A 22,257-nucleotide genomic window follows, 5' to 3' on the forward strand; every position below is an offset into this window, starting at 1 on the left:
TGCCTATGGACGAGCCGCCCTTGGACAGCACATTGCATTCCACCTTCCAGTTTGAGATCCTTGCCCTGCACAAACAGCTTCAACTTCTCGAATATCCATTAGGAATTCTTTAAATGCTGATTGCCAGGTAATTCTCTAGTGGGGCAAAGATAACTTAGTTGATTCTATTCCTTTTAAAACTCTGTCCTGTCTTACGAGGGGCATTCAAAAAATAAGTTACACCTGCCGCCATCTCTTAGTATAATTGCGCAACAAATGTGGCGTCTGCGCGGAATGGAGTTCATATCGCGCGCTCCTGGTAGGTGAGTTTGGTTGACAGCGGTAACAGTTGTGTAGGAGCAAGCGTTCATAATGACACGTCAGCTAGAATGTTACTCCAAGTTCGAGGTACGCGGAACAGTACGATTTTTGTGGGCGTAACGTCTGAATTGTTCCGAGATTTATCGTGAAATAACAGCGGTGTATGGGAAAAATGCAATGTCCCGTCCAGCCATAGTGAAGTGGGGTCAGCAGTTTGAAAGTTGTCGCACAGAATTGACAGATGCTGATCGAAAATGAAGGTCATCAATGTTGACTATTGCAGACAATGTGATGCAAGTTGATGAAATGATTTGCAATAATCGAAGACTGACAGTCGCAGAAATGGCAAAGGAGTTGGTGATTTCGATAGACAGTGTTCATTCTATCGTCTGTGAACATCGTTACTATCGCAAATTGTGTACATGATGGGTTCCTCGTTCACTGACAGACGAACACAAAGGTCAACGTTTTTTGTCTTCTCTAGCCTTCCTTCGACGCTTTTCTGTGGAAGGCCATGACTTCTTACACCACATCACCACTTGCTATGAAACGTGGGTGCACCATTTCACTCCAGAAACGAAGAGAGCGTCTATGGAACGGAGACACACAACATCGTCTGTGCGGAAGAAATTCAAACCTGCACCATCAGCAAGAAAGCTTATGGCCACTGTGTTTTTTTGACTGTGAAGGAGTTGTTTACGCGGAATTTAGAGCAGAAGGCACAACAATTAATGCTACCTCATACTGCCAAACATTACGGTCTTTGCGAACAGCCATGAAAAACAAGAGGCCTGGAAAGTTAAGCAAAGGTGTTGTTCTCATTCAGGACAACGCCACACCACACCACACAATGCACGCACAACACGACACTTGCTCCAAAATTTGGTTGGGAGGTATGGCAACATCCGCCGTCCAGTCCCGATATTTCCCCTTGTGACTATCACATCTTTCGCAAGCTGAAAGAACAACTAGGAGACAACGATTTGCAAATGATGAGCCGGGGCAAACAGCAGTTCGATGGTGGCTGAATGACCAAGGAGTGGATTTCTATCATCAGGAAATCGAACGAATTTAGTCACGCGTTCCGAGAATTGTTTGTACCGACTCGGTGACTATGTGGAAAAATAGTGAAAGGTATGTGCTTTCTATTGCATAATGTTACATCCCTCAATAAATGTCTCTTGGGCTACAATGGTCAAGTGTAACTTATTTTTTGAATTACCCTCGTATATCTAGCAAAAAGGATTCTTCTGCTCCTATGCTTATCTTCAATGACACTGATTTCTAGGCAAGATCATATATGTCTATTAGGGATTATCCTGACTTCTAATTGCTCTTTTGGCCTAAAAATGTTACAAATATTGCTTCCTCTGCATCTAAAAAACTGAGTTTTCACTTTTTCTTTCTGCCATTATTACCTTCCAAACAGTTGTTCACTCTATACAAATCACAAATTCGCCTTACCATGGAACAGTGTTCCCGCATCTAAGGCAGTGTCCCCAGAACCTCTCTCAGGCTTCTAGATTCCATTCAAAAGACGGTAGTTGGTTAAATAATGACTCATCTCTAACATCTACATTCTCTGACTCATAGACGTTGTTTCTGCTGCATGTCTTTTCTATAGATACTTCCATGGTTCTCCTGAATTGGCTTCTTTACTTCCCGTTGTCTCTTCCAAAGCAGTCTGAACACGTGCCGAACCAGTCAACATCCTTTTACTGGCCAATTTCAAAATCACAGAACCAACTTTTCAACAAGTATCATCTTTCATCTCCTCAATTTTCAGCACATTCACGGTAGTAAGTACTGTAAGAGTCTAATACTTCTTGTGTTTAGGGTTTTCATAAAAAAAATCTACATGAGAATAAAAATCAGGTAAGCGAGGGAGCAGGATTCTGTAAAAATATTGAGCTTTCATCATCATATAGCAGTAAATAAAAAAATAAATATTAGAGTTACCCCAGAATAACCTCATGGGCAGCTTATTATATTTATTAATTGAGTATATTCTTATCGGTTTGTCTGTTGTACTGAACTAAATACCGGAATTTCCAAAATGGAAAAAGTTTCAGTCACCATGCCTTCCGACTAACTCGGCCACGAAGTGACAAATGCCAATAAAAGTTCCTTCCCTCACTGTTGAGTTTCAAACGCAGTCCTTTCCCACCAGGTTTGGGGAGGACGGTGATTATAACTTGAATTTGCGAGGACACCATATAGCAGTAAAAACATTGCCCTCGTGGGTAGTACAGGTGGTATTATCACCATCCTTACACACGTGGTGCAAAAGATCGGGGTTATAATCTCATGAATGACGCGAGGAATTTCTGTCTTTCTCAAAACGTGGCTGAGTTAGTTAATCTCAGACGAAGGTGGCACCCTTTCTTCTACCGGAAACTTGGGCTTTTCGACCAGCAAAGAGCAACAGAACACACAATTTACATTCATTTTATATACGGCACAATATAAGTTGCGGTTGGGCCTAAAACCGTATTGCAACCGACTAGTAAAAAAACCCACATAATTTTGACCATAAGTGAAGGATATAGCCACTTTAGCTTCTATTTGGGCCGTATGTGACCTCAAGTTACCTTTATATGTACACAACTAGGAATCAATTAACTGAACCACGGAGTGAAAAGTGTTCATAAACTGGATGGAAGATTGCAAGTTCGTGTACCGACAAGAATCCAACACAGGCTATTTATATTTGATGTGAGAGAGAGAGAGAAGCGATAGCACTGGCGAGGGTATAGTTGTAAATTAAAAATGAACTAAACAAATGCAATTTTTTCCGGCATATATAAGCTGAAGGCATTTGCTAGCTCACGTTGCACTCGTGGTTAGCACAGTTGGTAGGTTCGCCGTCCTCCCCACACCGCGTGGAAAAGACCTGAGTTCAGAGGAATTTTTATGGGCCTTTTTCAAAATGTGGTGATTTAGCCGGTCTCAGGCGAGGGTAGCATGGTTTTGTCTCCTGGCAACTCGGGTTTTCCGTCCAGCACAGAAAATCGACCTCAGAACGCACGCAATTTACAGACATTATAATTATTATCCATATGGTGCAAGGAAGCCTGAGGCTTATGCTACACCAGCCAAAAAAAAAAAAAAAAAAAATTTCTGAAATACCCTAAGAAAGAGAGAGAAGGAAATCACCAAGAAAGAGAAGAACGATGATATCCAGCTCAGGATCCTGGGTGTGCCAAGCCCATAGTTTTTAAACGTACACTTGTATTTATAAATTATACAGGGTGTCTCAAAAATATTGGTACAAACGTTTAGGGGGGGGTAAGTAACATCTAAAGGAATGTGAATCGCATAGGAACCTATAACCGGAAACGTCCTGGGAAAGTAGTAGCAGAGGCACAAGAAACAGAAATGACACAAGGCAGTAATTAGTGGCAAATATTTATTTGACATAATATTAACAATGGAATACGAGATGGATGCATTTCATGATGTTACAACAGATAGTCGAAGGTTCCACCATGAGACGCGATGCATGCGTGACACCGACGCAGCATGGATTGGCGGACACGGTCGAACACACCTGGAGTTTCTCTGACAGTAGCAGCAGCGCAGACGAGTCTCGCCACGAGATCCATTTCCGTCTCCACAGACGATTCATACACGATAGATTTGAGGAACCCCCCCCACAGAAAGAAATCAAGGCTCGATAAATCGGTGAGTGTGGGGGGGGACAGGCAACGGGTTCACCACTGTCAATCCATCGACACCCAAAACGCCTGTTCAAATGGTCACGAACACACCTTCCATAATGGGCAGGCGCCCCGTAATGTTGAAACCAAATGTTGCATCTCACATTTGCTGTCAAGTAACCGTGGGAGAACTTGTTCAAGAAAGATCCGATATTTAGCGGAGTTCATGCGGGATGGTAACAGGTATGGGCCGACTAAGCAGTCACCAACCATACCTGCCTACACATTTATTGAGAAGCGATGTTGTGCCGCATGGGGGCGCACACCGTGTGGGTTTTTGTGAGCCCACACATGAGCATTGTGCTGATTGAATAAGCCTCATCCGTGAACAAAACAGGCTGGAAAATTCAAGTCTTGTTGAATACTTTCTTGGAGACACCACTGCGCAAAAGCCACACGTGCAAGATGATCTTGGGAGAGCAGTAACTGAACCCTTTAGAGATGAAAGGGGTGTAAGGAATCGTCGTGCCAGACACGCTGTACACTGCAACGAGACACTCCTAATGCAGAGGCAACAGCACGTGTGCTGGTAGTATGATTATTCTGGACTGCATTCAACACACTTTCTTCCATGGCGGGAGTTCGAGTCGAACGTGGTCTGCCAGCACTACTACTGTTACCTCTAAATGATCCATAATCGCACAAATTTTGATGCACACGGTCAAAGAAACGGTGGTCCGGTCCATGTCTGTCTGGGAAGCGTTCTCCATAAATTCGTTGAGCGGCTCGTCCATTGCCCTCTGCTAATCGACACACTAGGTGCATGATTGCCAGCTCACAGTTCGTATATCGATGCATGCTCTTCGTGCGGCGACTGCTGCTTGAATGAGTAAACCAGAAATTTTCCCTCTCGTGAACTGATGAACAGCGCGGTCTACCGACTTACGGTGACGTTTCCGGTTATGGGTTCCTATGCGATTCACATTCCGTTAGATGTTACCTACCTCCCCTAAACGTTTGTACCAATTTTTTTGAGATACCCTGTATATATAAATACTTCTACTGAATAGTTATTTCCCTTTATAGCCTTTATTATTTTGCGATCTAGACTGCACTCTACTGGATGCGCTAGTAGCGTTTCTGGTTCGCGATTATATTTTGGCGGTATATAGGAAGTGTGAGTGGGATTTTAAAAATTTGTTTTGAACAGATGTGAGTTTTATTTTGTTATTATTTAATGTGGAATAGTAATTTTTAGTTGTTTAGGAAGTGGATGCACTTAGTAGTTTTAAATGTAATTTTTGGGAGTTATGATAATACTAAGAATTAGATGTAAAATTAAATTAAATTCGTCTCCACCGTAAATTTCATCACAAATATAGTTGTGAGTCAAGTACTTCCACCTCACCCTTATGAACTCCTCTGACGGTAAACCCCGTCTTGGCATACAAACAGAACACATTTATTGTTGGGCAACTAATTTTAAACTAATTTTAACTCTGGAAAATAAGGACTAACTAGTGGCGGGTGATCTTTTTTCGTGCATTTTAGTTCGGTAAACTAAAGTTTCGATTTAAGTAGCCCGAAAACAGAGTGGCGTAAGCATGTGCTGGGCTCTATAAATTTCAAAATTTATCGTGTATTTTAGCGTATAAATCGTTGGAGCATTGAAAAATCGTCTGAAGTTTTGTAGTAGACTTATACATAGCGTATAAAATGCTAAGACGGATGAGGCTTGTACTTCGAAAGACATGAAGATCAAAATAAATATTTATTATTTATTACATATTTTTACACAAATACACATTGTTATTCACCTTTTAAAACCCACGATTTTGTTTATATTCATCAAGAAAAAACAACTGGTGGAATTCTTTCAAGTTTACTTTTTCGAATTCTCGAAAAGTAAGATTTCGCGATTGCAGATTGCCTTTAGCAAATGTGCTGCACCAATGAGACATCACTTATAGGGAAACCAAATCTCTAGTACAGTGCTAAATAGGCAACAAGGAATGGATTGGTTTAAAAAGGTGTGCATAGTATCAGTAAGAGTGGCATGTCTGCTATGCCTATAGATAGTGATGGTACAGCATGCGTTTACATTTCCAATTTGCTGTGCAGTGTGATAATGTCACATTATATCCTTTTAAAATTGAAAAATAATTGAATTAAAAAGTAGAGCTTGATATAATTGAGGGTGATGTTTGACAGTCTGTTGGTAAACTCTAAAATTTAAAAGCAGCTGTTAAATATCACATTGTTTTCCATGATTAAATTACAAGGCACTCTGTGGCTTCTAACCACTGTGCATGTAAACAAAGCTCTTTATGACAAATGGTGTAATGTCATTCATGAATGAATAGGCACAATACAGCCCAAGAGGCACTTGTGCTAAATACAACATGAATGAACAGTAACTGATTATCTTTATTTATTAATTTTCTGGTCAACTTGAAAAGGGTTAAATTGCTGTATATGAGATAAAGTAGGAAACTAATAGCAAATTGCTTTCTGGATGTTAAGCGGTGCTGTCCATTAAGATTTCCCATAATGAGAAAGGAGGCGGGGGTGGAGTTGGATGCTAAATCTTTCAGTCTTCCAGAAAGATATATTATTAGGAAACATAAAGAGATAGTAGTGCGTGTAAGTTGCTATATGTAAACAGCTATGGCTTCCAGATTTGATTGTGATTACTGGTCTGGAGGGAGCATGAGAACTGACCAAAATGGTAACTACATGAGCTGAATTGTCCTATAAATGACTGTGTTAACAGAAGGTGTTAAATTAGTCTGACGTAAGCAAAAGGCAAACATTATACTGGATGAGATCTTGAACATAATCAAGATTGTTGCAATATTGTAAATTACACTGCAGGAAAGTGGTTGTTACTTCAACTTACTCAGTTTGTTTCTGGCATGTTAATGATTTATGAATATTAATTTGGATTTTTTTTAAAGAAAAAATGGCCAATATGGCTTTCCTCTGTCTATCTCTTCCTGTGTGAAGAGTTTAAAAACCAGTTCTTGGTTAGCTTGTTCCCCCATGTACGTGCATGATAAGTTACTATATTTGTATCTAAAGAAACACTTCTGTTAGAGCACTTTGGATGAGAAGCGGTAATAGGATGAACGGTGATTGGGGTGGATACTTTTTGGTTGGTTTGTCAGTTTTATAGGGTAAAGACATTTTCTATTTTCTAGGCGCCTCCGTGGGCAGGAGCAGCAGTGCGTAGCACACGCTTCTTGATTAGACTGGCGTTCGAGCCCATGACCACCAAATACGGAGGATGCGGAAAGGTCAGGGAATGACCACCGCATATTCCGAAGCAATATGGCCTTAGTTGCTAATGCTCCTAAAAACCAAATAAACAAACAAATAAACATATTTTCTATTAGTGAAAGTCCAGTCTGATATCTATCTGTGAGAAGAAAGTCCAGTCTGATGCCTGCTTGTAATTTCTGTTTGTATAGCGACAACTGTTTACAGAGGGTTGGAGTTGATTGCTGGACTACTTGAGCAAACATAGGCCTGATGTTAGATTACTTTTCCTCCTCTCCCAATTCCAGGTATGACATTTTGCTGAGCTCTGATCTGTTGAATTTAGATTTCTATTTTCCAGTATGGAAAATCTCTGGTGTAGGCAGGGTGCAGTCCTTTGCAATTTGAGGACTTCAATTCATCTGCTGTACGGAGTATACTTGCCTGAGCTGTAAGCAGCAAGGTGGCTAAACTTTTGCAGGCATTTTGAGAATGCTCAAATTTTCAGCATTCAAAACAGTATGGTGACTTGGGGATATATAGCATTATGTGACAATTTATAATACTTGGCTTTGATAGATTTGGGAGAAAAGGTGAAATTGAATTGGATGTATTGGGTTGCCATATGTCAAGATTTCCCCCTTTAGAATAAGCTCATTGTTTCAAATGTCAAATGTTCATTTTACATATAATGCCCTGGTCTTTTAGTTCTGTCAGTAATTCTTCTGGCACGTTTTGCAGGTTCTATTCAGCTGTTATGCCCCAAGAGGAGTTCAAAGTAGCACACCTGGAGACTGATGGATATTTCTCAGATGTGTGGAGCGGTACGAAAGTAATGTCTTCTACTTTTTTTCTCAGAAAATTTAATTCCTACAACTGCCTCTTAAGATCAATTAATCCTCAATCATTAATAAACCAGTTATTTTTCAACAAAGACCATTTTCTATGCACTTCTGCTATCTCCGAATCAGATTCTATCTTCCAATCCTGTAAAAGTGCTTACTCTTGCTCCGGAGGGCTTTGTGAACACTGTGCTTGAGCTGGTCGTTGTCCACAAAATGTTCCATGGAGTGCATCCTTCAGCAGGCCTAAGAGGTGATAGTTGGATGGTACAAGATATGGGCTATGAGAGGAGTGAGGAAGAACAGTGCACCATACTTTTGCAATGGTCTCCATTGTGCTCAGACTAGTGTGGGTTGTGTGTTGTCATGCAGAAGAACCTCATTAAGATTTTTGTCCAGTTGAACTACGGATGTGGGCGTTCAACTTTTTCAATGTTTCCACACATTGATTTGAGTTGATTGTAATACAACACTCCAAGAAGCCCACAAACAAGGCTCCATCTTTTTCCCAACATACTGTTGTCACGACTTTACTGAAGAAGGCTGTATTTTTGACTTATGCTGTGAATTTTGATGGTGCTACTCCATCAACTGTCTTTGTTTCAGGGTCATAATGGTGGACCCCGGTTTCATCACCTATGACTGTGTGAAGGAAAAACCTCTCCTTCACTCTTGTAGCACCAGAAGTTCCATACAGGTGGTTTTCCGGGCTTCTTTGTACTCATGTGTCAGCATTTTCGGGACCCACCAGGCACAAACCTTGCTGTAGCCTAGTACCATGTGATGGTTATCACAGCAGATTTCCCTATACCTACTGTACTGCACAATTTGCGCATTGTGATGCAGTGGTCCTCTTTGATCAGCACATCACATTGACTCTTGTCTGTTGTCACTGAAGTTACTGGCCAGCTGCTTTGGTGCTTGTCAACAATGTAAGTTTCCTCACTCTTCATTTGGTAAAAGTGTTTTACCCAACGTCTGACTGTACTGACATCTACTGTCACCATAAACATTTTTGAAACTGTTATGGATTTTGAAAGGCATCACTTCTTCCTTAGTAAGAAATTCAATCACTACTCTTTGCTTGTTATGTATGCTTGTAACATTCACCATTTTGAACTGTCCATCTGCTGCACTCACAAGATTGTGGAACTAGAGACCTCTAGTGACCACTAAGTGACGTGTGAAATGATTTATGGCACCGCATTTGAAAGCAAAAAATGAGGAGGCATTACTTTCATATCAGTCCTCGTAGGTCATCTTGAGAAGGTGTCAGGTTTTTGAGCATTTGAGACTTCTGCTAGTAAGTTGCCACATCTTAAATCCTTTTTCTTGGGGGGGGGGGTCAACTAGGTTTCTTATCCAATTTTGCAGTTTACTGGTTAGTGTATGTACAATTGGTTTTGGAATAACTATGCAATACAAGATGCATGGGAGTTCTTATATTATTGGTATCATTTTTCCAGCACTAGGCAGTACATGAGGAAGAGTTGCCCATCATGAGGGCAGTTAATATAGAGTTATTTCTTATAGGACTTGTGGAATTAATTTTTCTCTCTTTGGCCTTAGAGTTACTTTTGCCATCCAGGTTTCTAGTCTGCCATGGGGATAAGGGAGGAGTGTGAATGCATGACCAAGTAAAAGGGGTTAGTGAGGTTAGTATGCAGTATAAAACTGAACTGAAGAAAGGTAAATCTTATTTCCCAGTTGTTTCCATAGCATTTTTAAGATAGAGCTATTTCTAATTAAAAGAAAATTTACAGAATACTTGAAATAAGACTAACTGTATCACGTGTTTGGGGTTTACATAAAAAAAAAAAAAAAAAAACAACTTTTGAAGAGCACTTGATGTAGTGAGAATCACTCAGTCACTAAAATCACTTGGCATCTGGAGTCTTTGTATTAATTTTTGTCAGTGCAAAATGAACATTAATTTAGTCAAAATTTTTAGTATAATTGAATTAAAACTTTCAGGATCTACTTGGCTGCTGTTAATTCATTAATTTTTTAGTTTCTTTATCTACTTCAGTTTGTTTTATTTTATTATTTTTTTTTTTGCAGCTAAATAGTATGGAAGTGGATAGAAATCGCAGAGAGTTGTTTTTTAACAACTTGCTTTTACTTGGATTTGATCCTGTTGCATTGCAGAAGAAATATGGGACTCGGTTTGATAAGTAAATGTTAAGTTAATTGTTTCTGTGTGTTATATCTAAATAATGTAAATTGAATAATCGTTGTCCTACCTATCAGTTTTATAGATCAAGTGTCTAATAACAAATAGTTTTTGCTCATTCTGATTATATTACTGAATGAATCTAAGTGGGGTAGTTTAATGTCCTGTCAAATCTAGGTTTGTAAGTTTGCTGAAGGCTACATTCAAATATAACCCAAACATACTTTTATCTGTCACACTTTATCTAGAACTTTTGTTTCTGGATAGGAGCTGATGAATAATGTTTAATGGGAACTTTCATTTATTTTACCTGGAATAAAAAATTGTTTTCATATGTTGAGCAAATATTATTTATATTTTTTAAAATATTTTCACCATTTTTAATGCCTTGTCATTTGTTCACAGTGCTCATACTCTACTTTTTTGTGGCTACAAAACAAGTAGATATTCTGCCAACTCTCGGGATATTTACATTGGAAAAGCAGTCGTTTTGACTCAAGTTGACTTCTTAGTCTTCCTGTCATACTAGAGTTTATAACATAGTGCAGTGGTTCCCAACCATTGTGGTTCTGTAATCTTAAATTTCCTCAGCTTGAGATAAAGAACTGGAAAGTTCAATCAATTTTGCATGGCAGGAATTAACTAAGATTTGATCTGGAAAAGATTATTGCTCTATGAATAAATGATGGATACACAGAAGTGGATAGGTTCTTATTTTGTGGGAGTCAACATGATGTAGCCTCACATGTTTAAATTGCTTATCTGCTCATCATTGCAAGTTTATGATGCTGTCCTACATCGCTTTTATTTATCTTCTGGTGCTGTTCACCCTTGAGAGTTAATGGTGCTGCCATATGTCGCTCTCTCTTGAACTTCACTAGCTGCTCTTTATGCTGTTATATTGCTAGCAGCTCATGGTGCTTCATAATGGATTGTCTGGCACTTTATAGTGCTGCTGCAGTTCTTGAGTAGAGGATGTCATTGTTTTATATATATATATTATATAATTAATAATAATAGGTTGTAGTGATAAAATAGGAAGTCTGAAAAAGAACAAAAAAATAATATGTAATAATGAATTATGGATCCAGGACACTGTTAGTAATAGCAGAAATGCCCAGCAACCATAATGAAATATTGTATAGGCAAATGGATAAGATAAGTGTATGAGTGCTGACCTGACAGGTGTAGCTACAATGGAAAAAATTAAGTGCCTGAAAAATAAAAGCAGATTACATAAATTATATAAATGGTACTTAATGCTGTAAATCCTAAGATTTTTAACTACGTGATCAAGGGCCGGCAGCAAACCAAAGGAGAAACAGCAATAAGCAAGGCTTCTGTTTCTGTTGTAATGTATATGTGGCAGACAACAAAAGCGAGCAAATGTATACATCATAGCTGACCCAACAGAGACCAAAATGGAAAAAAAAAAAAAAAAAAAAAAACCAAAAAAAAAAATACTAAAATAACAAGTAAAATACAAAATTAAGTTAATTAAAACCAATTGATTTCAGTTAAAAAAAAAAAAAATTAATGAATAGCAAACAGCATTACCTGAAATTTAAACAAAGAAAACGAAATAGGATGAAACAATTTGTTGTCTGCCATGTATACATCATAACAGAAACAGAGGCCTTGCTTATTGCTGAGTTTCCTTTGGTTTTGACTGCTGGCCCTTGATGACGTAGTTAAAATCTTGTTACTTAAAGCATTAAGTACCACTTATATATTTTCATTTAATTTTTATATGTAATCTTCTTTTATTTTTCAGGCACTTAATTTTTTCCATCGTAGCTACACCTGTCAGGTCAGCACTCTTACTCATACACATTTAATCTATTTGCCCCCCCCCCAAGCATATATATATATAGTTTGTCTTCAACATACATAACAGATACATTCCAGGAATTCTTATGTAAGTTGTTTTACATAACTTGGGAATGACTAATAAAATATTTCTACTATATCCCTGATATGCCAAAATTACAAAAACCACAATATCCTCAGAAGAATGAAGAAAAATAGTTATATACCATAATTAACTTTATCCGGGGACAGCAGTGAAGTAGTACTGCTTTCACTTATTCTCTTAGGTGGCACCATGGAACAGACTTCCATGCCTTGTTGTGGAAGTTGATAGCCTAATAAATTTAAGGCTTACTCACAGCTGGACAGGCATTTCGAACGAACGGAGGGGTGAAACGGGGTGGTGTTTTTTTTTTTTTTTTTTTTTTGGCTGTTGCTGCATAAACTTGCTTTCTTGCATCATATGCCTATGCTAATGCTAACCATTTTCTGTAAAGAACTTCACAGAGAAAAAACTTCAGTGTTAAGTTACAAGAGATGCTGTCACACTTTACGACATGCTGATGAAGCACGCACTACACGATGATAGTTTTTACTGGCTTTTTATTTTAATGACTTTGTATATATATGTGGCAGGGTTGTCAAACGTTTGTAGGGACTGCCTAATGCAACAGTCTTAATCAATATACAAGTGATAAATGTGAAATACCTTTGGAAATGGGCTATTTTTATGTAATTAACTGATTTGCTTCATACATGGTACTCAGCTTTGTTTTCAGGATTAGGCTGATTTGTTTTATTTTCATAAATAATGAATATTGGTTTAATTTTTTTTATATTTAAAAATGAGGCTAAGATAAAAAAAGGCCAACACGAGAACCTCGGCAAACTTACTGGACAAACTGGTTTCTCGCTACCACAGTTTCTCCCTGCATTCTCGGTAAATAGATGGTAGTGGCAGTAGAAGTCTATAATGATGTATTGATTAGCTTTTTCTCATTATTAAAAGCAGATTATTGGAGTTCATGAATGTTTTTGCAGCTGAAATTTACTTATGGGTATACCCTAAAGACTGCCTGTTTTAGGGTGTTTATCCCCCTTCCCGCTGTTTTTAAAATAGGAAAATAACTTTTACTGCCACTACCAATAACATGCAGTCTGTAGAAGTCATTTTCCTATTTTAAAACAGCAGAATGGGGGAGTAAACACTAAGACTGAGGCAGTCTGGAGGGTGTACCAGTAAGTAAATTTCAGCTTCAAAGGCATTACATTCATGAACTCCAATAATCTGCTTTTAATAATGAGAATAAAACTAAGCAATACATCGTTATCGACTTCTACTGCCACTACTGATAACACGCACCATCTGTTTACCGAGAATTCAGGGAGAAACTGAGGTAGCAGGAAACCAGTTTGTCGGTAAGTTCCCTGAAGTTTGCTGCTGTTCTCGTGTTGGCTTTCTTTACCTTCACCAAAAATGATTCACGTTTCTGCTCTTTACTTATAAATGAGTAATAAGTTTATCTACCTTTTGAGTACTGGTTTAGTTAAAAATATAATTTTCAAAAAAAAGTAATAAAACAAAGTATGTGATATGTCATAGTTGGCAACTCTCTAGCTCAACAGAGACCATGTTTTGGATCAGTGTTCTTGCTTATTCTGGCAGTTTTTGTCTCTCACATTTATAACCAAGAGAACAATGATTTGGTTGTTAGTAGAGTTTAAAAATATCATGTGCTTTCAGATTGGTTAGAAGATGTCTAGTATTGCTTCTAATCTTTCTTCTCATAAGCACATTACAAATACTGCTTCCCCTGCATAAAGAAACTGTTCTCTTTTTTTGCTCTCACCACTTTCATCTAAACAAGGCAGGCAGATAGACAGACAGGTGCAAAACAGTGACTTTTCATGTAGAAATTGCAGAATTTTTAAAAATATTTTGTTGCAGCAGCATAGTTTGCATTTTTGGGGGCAAAAAAACTTCAATTTTTTTATTGTTAATTTACACTTCTCAAGAGGAACTTATCAACAATAAAATTAGTCTTGCCTATGATGAACAGGCAGAAATTCTTTTTCTTCAAGTGTGTTTATTAATAACATTAGATTGAGCAGATAGAAGAAACCCCACTGAAAGATCTGTGGCTTCTAAATTGGTGGTCAGTGACACAGTTTGAAAGGAGGTATGGTTTCTTTGTTTGGTGGTATGGTTTTCCCATAAGGATGGAGACCCTTCTATGGGCAAGTCCATTCCCAGTTCTGTCTTTCCGAATGGTAGAACAGCTATGCATATGAGGGTCTTCATTTTCCATTATATATGTCTCCTACGAATTGAAGCATATCGGCTCGTACTTATGTAGGAGGGACTTGATGTCTTCACTGTTTTGATGAAAATCATGCTAGTTCCACTGCAGAAATTTGAAAGTGGACATTATTTTGGAAAGTAAAGCCCTCGGCCCATCTGTGAAGGGCCGAGGGCTTTACTTTCTCAGTTTTGGATTTTTCCTTTTTGGGAAAGAATGAACGTTGTCCAGTGCCCATATCTTCGTCTGCAAAAAGTTTCAAACCTGTCATTTGTTTCCTTTACCTCTACCTCCTTTTTTTCATTTGTCACAGGCAGAAAATGAGGTTTTTGTTTCCTCTGTATTTTGTTTAGTTAGAGGTAGAGCAGTAGGTAGTAACAATAAGGGAGTGGCAGCTAACTGGGTATTTTGTAGTGGCTTTTGAGTGTTCACTAAGTAGCGTGCAGTGGGAGCAAAAAATTCTTTGTGGTAATGTCATATTTGTTTGAATTCCAACATTGCTTCCCTGCAGCCTTCTGCGTATATGTGGGTTTATTGCTACTTATTGGCAGTACCAGTTTTCTTGCTTCCATATAAGGAATATTCAGCTTGGCCTTGTCACTCTCTGCTCTTTTGTTTCTACTGCTAGCATGCCCTTGCGTGTGCAAGGTGCTCACTTACACAGTTGACACAAGTGGGTTTAATAGTGTAATGAATTGCTTTCATGGTCTTTTGCACTGCACCGAGCACAGGTGCAGTGCAAAAGACCATTAAATTACAGAAATATGGGCATCTGCGAATGCCCATATTTCTGTAATTTAAAGCTTTGCAACTTAGGTACCTGGCTTCGGGAGCGGATTAAGGTCGGTTGAGGCCCCAGGCGCAGAAGAAAATATTGGGCCCCTTAAAAAAAAAAAAAAAAAGAGAGACAGGGAAAATAAATATGCATGTTAACCATTTTTTAAAAATAAATAAAAATATTATGTAATATTAATGTTTTATTTCCAATAAAATTTGAATATAATATATGTATAATATAATTAATAATAGCATAATAATAATCACAAAGTTTTGAACTAATAGTTGAACTAATATGTTCAACTAATTTGTTGGGGTTTTGCGTGGGCCCTTCAGAAGTCGGGGCCCAGGGCGCGTGCCCGGTGCACCCGCCGTTAAATCTGCCTCTGCTTGGCTTTTATCGAATTCGGAGACATTGGAGAATTAAATGTAAGGATGAGGTGTCTAGTTGGTACTGACTTCCCATCTTATGCATAGAAATTATTATTTTAACAGCTGTCACTCCTTGTGGCTCTAGTTCAGAGAGGATTTCCTTCTCAGTAACTTCAAGGAGGTCCCACTTTGAGATGACACTCCGTGATGAATTTAGAGTTCTGTGTGGTGTCATGGTAACTGGTATTCCTCCAATAGATGTTGCTCAGAGTGCCTGTCATTTTTGGTTTCAGATAAATGGTCCCCCAAATGAAGTCTTTAGGGGTTAGCAGGTTCTCCTAAATCAGTCTTAACTGATTTAGGAGAACCTGCTAACCCCACTAAACCCTTCTGAATGAAAAAGGTGACATTTTCCCAATAGGTTTCTCAGTGTTGGAATGTATGATCAGAAAGCTGGGAATGGGACCTGACAGAACTTCAGTTCATGGTCCCTCTGCTTCAGTGGCATTGTCTGTTTCTGACGTATTGTTTTCAGTTAGGGACCAGGTTGGGCTCTAAAAGAAATAATCTTATCAGGATTCATAGTGGTTTTCGTTCAGTGCCCGGGCTCCCCACCAACCATGGAGCATAAATATAACACCATTACCTGGCAACCAATAAATGCACTTGGGAGTGGGATGCCAGGACTACCCAGACAGTATACCTACACAGCCACCAGCCTGAATCCTGTCCCTCGGATCATGAGGGTAGGGACATGGAATTGACACAGTTAACCCTTGCAGGCAAACCCACCAGCTGATTGATCCTAGCTGGGCCATCCAGGGCCACCTGTCTTGTCGAATCAGGTACCAAAGTGGTGTTGAAGCTCGGCCCTTCAACCACCAGGTGCCCCATTTTGGAATTTCCACGAGTTTCAGCACATGGCAAACATTCCAGATTCCTATCACATTAGCCTGGAACCTAGGCTGTGGACATTGGATCCCATTGATGCTAATCTAGAGGACCAGCCATCTTTGGGTAAATGTTTAACTAGACTGGTAGAACAGTGGCAACCTTTAACAGTTCTACTTGAGGAAGAAATTCAAAGGGCTAAGAAAAACCATATGAGCCCTTTTCAAAATTACCAAACTGAACAACTTAACAAGCCAGTTGTATTGATACATGTCCAAATCGAGTTTGATACAGAAGAAGTTTTTGAAAAAATCAAGTCAATGAATTCAAAGGCAAAAATTCTAAATTGCACTGGCAAGCTGATAACTTAACAGTGTTGCTTTTATTTGTGGCTTGAATAAGGTGTTTTTTTTTTTAAATATTATGCAAATATCTGAATGTAGTTCTTAAATCAGATGTGGCTAACATCCAATTACTGAGATCTTTATTCCTTGATGTGTGTTGAAGAATGTGATTTCTAAATTTGTTGGAAAAGTTTGTATTACTAGTTGAATGTCAGAAAAGTGAACTGTAGGTTTTTTGATGCAAGAGCTTCTTTGGCTGTATTGCAGATTTTTACTGCACTTTCTGCTAATTAACCCAGGGCTCACATCTGGTAAAAGCTTATCTTGTCAACTTGGTCACTGCAGATTTTTTGCAAATATAAACTTGCTGATTCAATACATGTTTTTTTTTTTTTTTTTTTTAACTACATAAAGTTTCCCATTTTGATTCTTGAAGATATTTCCATTCTGAACGATTATGGAGACTACAATTTTTATAGCATAATGTCATAAATTTTTACATCTCATGCCATGGCTGATGCTTCTTCGAGGATACTTAGTCTTTAAGCAGGTGATATATAGGCCTTTAATGTGACCTAAAAAAGTTTAACTTGGTATTTCAGTGAAAACATGGCCATGTTATTCAATTAAAAATAATATTACTAACTTCAGGTAGACTAGTAGATAAATTGTTTCTAAAGAGCATAATTGCTAATAAACAAAACATTCTCCAGGCAGCTGATAGAAAAACAATGCAGAGTAGCATTATTTGAATAAAATCTATTAATTTGGTATCCAGTATTAGTCTGAGAAAGCAAATACTATGTTCAAGTGGTAATCTAATTTGTATTTCTGGGTGCTTTTTTAATTTTTGCAGAAATGAATTGCAGTTCTTTTTTATTCAAGATGTGATATCCATTTATTTCTGCCAGTAGCTTTATTTTATTTACTGAATTTTTTAGTTGCCTCTCAGGTGAATGCATATTTTGGGAGTTGTGATATAGTTGGGTTATCTGCATATAATTCCCTCTATAGAGTTTCATATTTCTAGTAATTCCTCTATCAGAGAACTCCTTCCTGTGCATAGATGCAAGATTATAAAGCGACTTAAAGTTCTCTGATAGAGGAATTGTTGCATGAATTTTGGTAGACAGTGTTGAAATCCCAGATCATATAAGATCCTATATTTCCCTGTGTCAAAGGCCTTTTTGATGCCCAAGCATATCATGACTGGTGATATACTTGGGCGTCATAAAGATGCTAGATATTGCTTTAACCATGAGATCTAATGTTGATTTACCTTTCTAGAAATCATGGTGGTCTGGGTTATGAAGTTTGAGTTGAAGACCTATAATTAGACAAGCATACATAGCTTTCTAAAAGCTTGGTCAGGCAACTGGTAAGAGTAGTTGGTAATTAAATGTACCCGAATGGCTCTTTTCTGCTATTTGAAAAGCTACTATTAATTATAGAATGTCTTCAACTTGTGAGATAAACCTCTTTAAAGAATTTTTCATAAGATTGAGCAAGCAATGACCCTTCACTGATCTGCTGGATCATTTGATAATAGCTCCCATCTGCAGCTGCAGTGCTTGGTTTTGAATTTTTCACGCTCTTTATACCTTTGTTTTGGTAAGACTATTTTTGGTTATACTGAGTAGCAATTTTTCGAAAAGGTTTTGTTTATTTTCAAATTTGGCTGATGAATTTGGGTAAGCTGATCCCAAATATGACATTCGTTTTTGATAGCATATGGTTTGCCTAGAAAGGGAAAGTAAATATGAAATTATAATTCATTAGATTTATTAATGTTTAAATTTTGTATAGAACAGAGAATTAAACTTTGTTATAAGTAAATAATAAGCTAAAAAAAGTATATAAATCCTCCTTGGGTTAATAAAAAAAAATTCTTTAATGTACACTTGAACATCTGCCTCTGGTCAACGTTGATCATTATGAACCAAAACCAAGATTTAGTTGCCCATCACAGCTTCATACCACCTTCCCTGTACCTATTCTCCATTAACTATATGTCCTGGTGGAGAATCTCTCTCTAAGCTTTACACTAGCATTGCCCAAATTTTTTTTGTCCAAAAAATCCAGGTGAGAGTGCAAGGAATGGAGCTTGATTGACATTCTGCATCCAATTTTCTGAAATTTTCAACTAGTTATTTGTAATTTTCACTCTCGAATGTTCCTGACAAGCCATTCACTAAAAGTTAAAATGACTGCCAGGCATTTTGCTTAGCACCAATCATTTTGTTTTCCAGGTCTAGTGAAGCCAACATCTGTTTAACTGGTGGACCAGTAAATATGCTGGTTTTTGAATCAGACAGTTTTGGAAACATAGATTGTATATATGCTTTAAGGTATTACCTTGAGGCTCTTCAAGGTATTACTTTGAAGAGCCAGTACTTTAACTTCAGCTTGATGTGGAGAGGTAGAAGCAGTAAATTTTCTTGGAATTGGGGGATTGATTATTATATTGTGCTCAGGCTGTAGTTTGAGGAACCAAATGTAATCCAAGACTGATTATTTCACCTATTGTTGCAAGCCTTTGCCCTTGCATGTTTATATTTGAAGTGTTTGGTCATAGGAAGCTTGTGAAATCGATTTCATGTGCTGGTAATTTTGTGTTATGTATGCAGCTTAATCGCCTGAGTCCAAGGATATGATCTTATTTTATACCAATATGATGTGAGTCTTATACTTTTCCTAATTTGGTGCTATAAGCTTCAAATTTTCCTTTGTGCAGATGACAGTGCACTCCTTGTTATCAACTTGCAGGCAATTAGATAGGTTATTATCCACACATATAGGGATTTAGTACTGTTTGGAGAAAATGGCTAGAAAAAGTGGGCTTCAGGAAATTTGCATTTTCATCATGGCATGCATCTGGTAAGGTTATAGATTTTAAAGGACTGAGAAAATTATTCAGGATATGACAGAACTATTAGCAATTACAAAAAAAAAAAAAAAAAAGCCTATCAGGAATGCTTTCAGAAGTTATAGCAGCATTGGAATTGGTACATGCATTGTCAAGGAGACTACTTCAAAGGAGATTCATCTAAATGGCTGGTAAGCATAATTTCTCAAATATCAGTTCATTCTGTGAACTTTTTCTTTATCACTTATTTCTTTATCTTTTTTCTTTATGTTTTGTTTGCTTAGTTTGTAAGATCTCTAGATATCTCCTAGAGAGGAGAGATCTAGCTCAGTCTGCAATGGAGACTTTTGGAAGTCCTTTAACTTGTGTGACTTGAACAACAGCCGTACATAAACATAAGTCTTGGGAAACAGGAGTCTGATTTTTGGCCTCTTGATATGCCTCAACCCTGTGCCCCCACCTTTATTTCTAAATCCTTCTATATTTCTAAATGCTTCCTTTCTTTTCCATATTTCACATTTAGAAAGCTGGATAGTTCTATTTGTAGGGTTGATTATTGCATTCACTCTATGATTGTCCCTTTGATCCACATGATACCCTAGGGGGCTCACATCTGGTGAGTATGGGCTTGGCACATCCAGGGTCCTGAGCTGGATATTATCATTCTTCCTTTCTTGGTGATTCCCTTCTACTTTTGACTCTCTCTCTCTTAGGGTTACTCAAATTTTTTTTTTTTGGCTGGTGCAACATAAGCCTTAGGCTTTCTTGCACCATATGGCATAATAATATGCACATGGCTGCTCCCTTGTATACCATTTGTGAATTCTGAAATTTCTGACATTTGTAGCACTACTGAGTTTGGAATATATGGTTTAACATTACAAATAAAATAACCAAATTTCATTGTACTTGAGTTGGTTACCTGAATATAAGAATTGTGTTACAACTGGGAGCAAATTAATTGTTTCTTGTAACAGTAATTAACAGATTTCTGGTCAGATTACCTTCTTTTCTTCTGTGGTGTTTAATAGGTCCCATCATTCGGTTATTACCCATTTGAATCACATGAAATGATTAATTTTTACTGAGATTCCATTGAATATGGTGGAATTAGCAGTTATGAATATCTACACACTTTGAACCACTTTAGGTGTTCCTGCTTAAATTATTTGGTAATCCAAAGGCACCTTTGGATTACAAAGGAAAACAGTTTACTGATTGGTTGATCCTTGTTTGAATGCAAATTAAGTAATGTTGGACTATGGAGTTATAAGTCTTGTCTTTTTGGGAGCATAATAGCAACCTTGTTTGTCTGTGGAGTCTGAGTCAATGAGTCCAGTCTGTTCTGGGTTTAAATGTTCCGTGATTGTGACTTGTGCCCCTAGGTATTGTCTGTCTTCCTGAGTTACTAGCCCTGCCATGGGGAAGCAGAAGTAGCACCACCTAGTGACCAAGTGGCTGGAAGTTGGGGGGGGTTAGTGGTTGTTCATTGTTAATGAACAAAAAATTAATAGTAGGTGATTTTTCTTTTGGTTATTACTTTATCTTTGACTTTATTAAAGATTAGCCTTTGAAGCTATAGAACTATATTCTGTAAAGGGAACTATATTCACCTACAAATTGCAGATCACCTAGCTGCTAGGCATTGAAAGCCAAAAAGAACTACTCTTATGTATTGCTACTTATTCAATACATATGTGGTGCCTATTGACACTTAGTTTGGTGCCAGTAGGCACCATTCTGGACCAGTTTTTGCCTGTTGGGTAGTAGCATTTGACCATTTAGGATTTGAATTTTAAAATTTATATTTTCTGACCAGGCTTAAATATACATATGAAACTAGTTATGTTTGTGTCTGCTTCTAGCAGATATTTTCATACACATTACTAGTAATAGGCAGTGATAACACATTTCCCTTTTAGGATGATTTTTTGCACACTTTTTTTTTTTTCTTGTCAGTAAATTATTGAACATGATTTGTTTCTCTTCCATGATTTCTATTAAAGGCAAGTCATGGAAGTACTTAATCAGCTAATGAGATAAGATCAATTAGTTTCAGGCCTGAATTTTTATTTAAGAAAATATTTACAAATAAAAAAAAATTCAGAGTTCACTTTGGCTATTTACAGGTTTATCCATCAGTTATCATTTGTCATGAAAGATGTTCCTTAACTTTTGCTTCACTGGAAAGTCATTGTTCCTTTAATGAGTTCTTTATTTAAAAAAAAAATAAAATGGCTTGTGGCCAGATTAATAAGAAAGATGTAAGACAGTTTGGAAAAGTATTCATAAATTGTTGCACGATGAGCAGAAATACATACTCGCGTGCTCTCTCTCTCTCTCTCTCACATGCTGTATGGTTTTAATGTATTTTATTCATTGGCAAAATGAGTAACTTTATTTTCTTTCTCTTATCTTTTGAATCTAATGTGAATCTCAAGTCTTCTGTTGGTGAAACAGAAGAATTTGGGTATTACCAAGCAGTTGAGGAGGAAAGGTTTAGGGTGGGAGAATTTGAACGTGAATTTGACTTAAACAAATGAAATTATGCATTAAACTGACAGGTGAGTCATGTTAAACTGGTCAGTGATGAAATATTGGAAAAAGATATCTGCTTAGCAAAAACACAACCTATTGAGAAATCAGTCCCTTCCACCTTCATAGCA

The 22,257-nt window shown here is 37.6% G+C and overlaps 1 protein-coding gene across 1 annotated transcript in view; it reads left to right on the forward strand.

Annotated features, from left to right (window-relative positions):
- The first annotated feature begins 1,414 nt into the window (after positions 1–1,414).
- The window catches only part of dgt6 (dim gamma-tubulin 6), an 80,566-nt gene continuing 59,723 nt past the window's right edge, over positions 1,415–22,257 (forward strand). The window contains exon 1 of the mRNA XM_090389951.1: positions 1,415–1,434. Coding sequence (XP_090246077.1) covers positions 1,415–1,434 — 20 coding nt within the window. The remainder of the gene's footprint in view (positions 1,435–22,257) is intronic.

Source organism: Mastigoproctus giganteus, chromosome 2 (genome assembly GCF_048544385.1).
Source record: "Mastigoproctus giganteus isolate SK-2022 chromosome 2, ASM4854438v1, whole genome shotgun sequence".
In the NCBI taxonomy this organism is placed as follows: Eukaryota; Metazoa; Arthropoda; class Arachnida; order Uropygi; family Thelyphonidae; genus Mastigoproctus; species Mastigoproctus giganteus.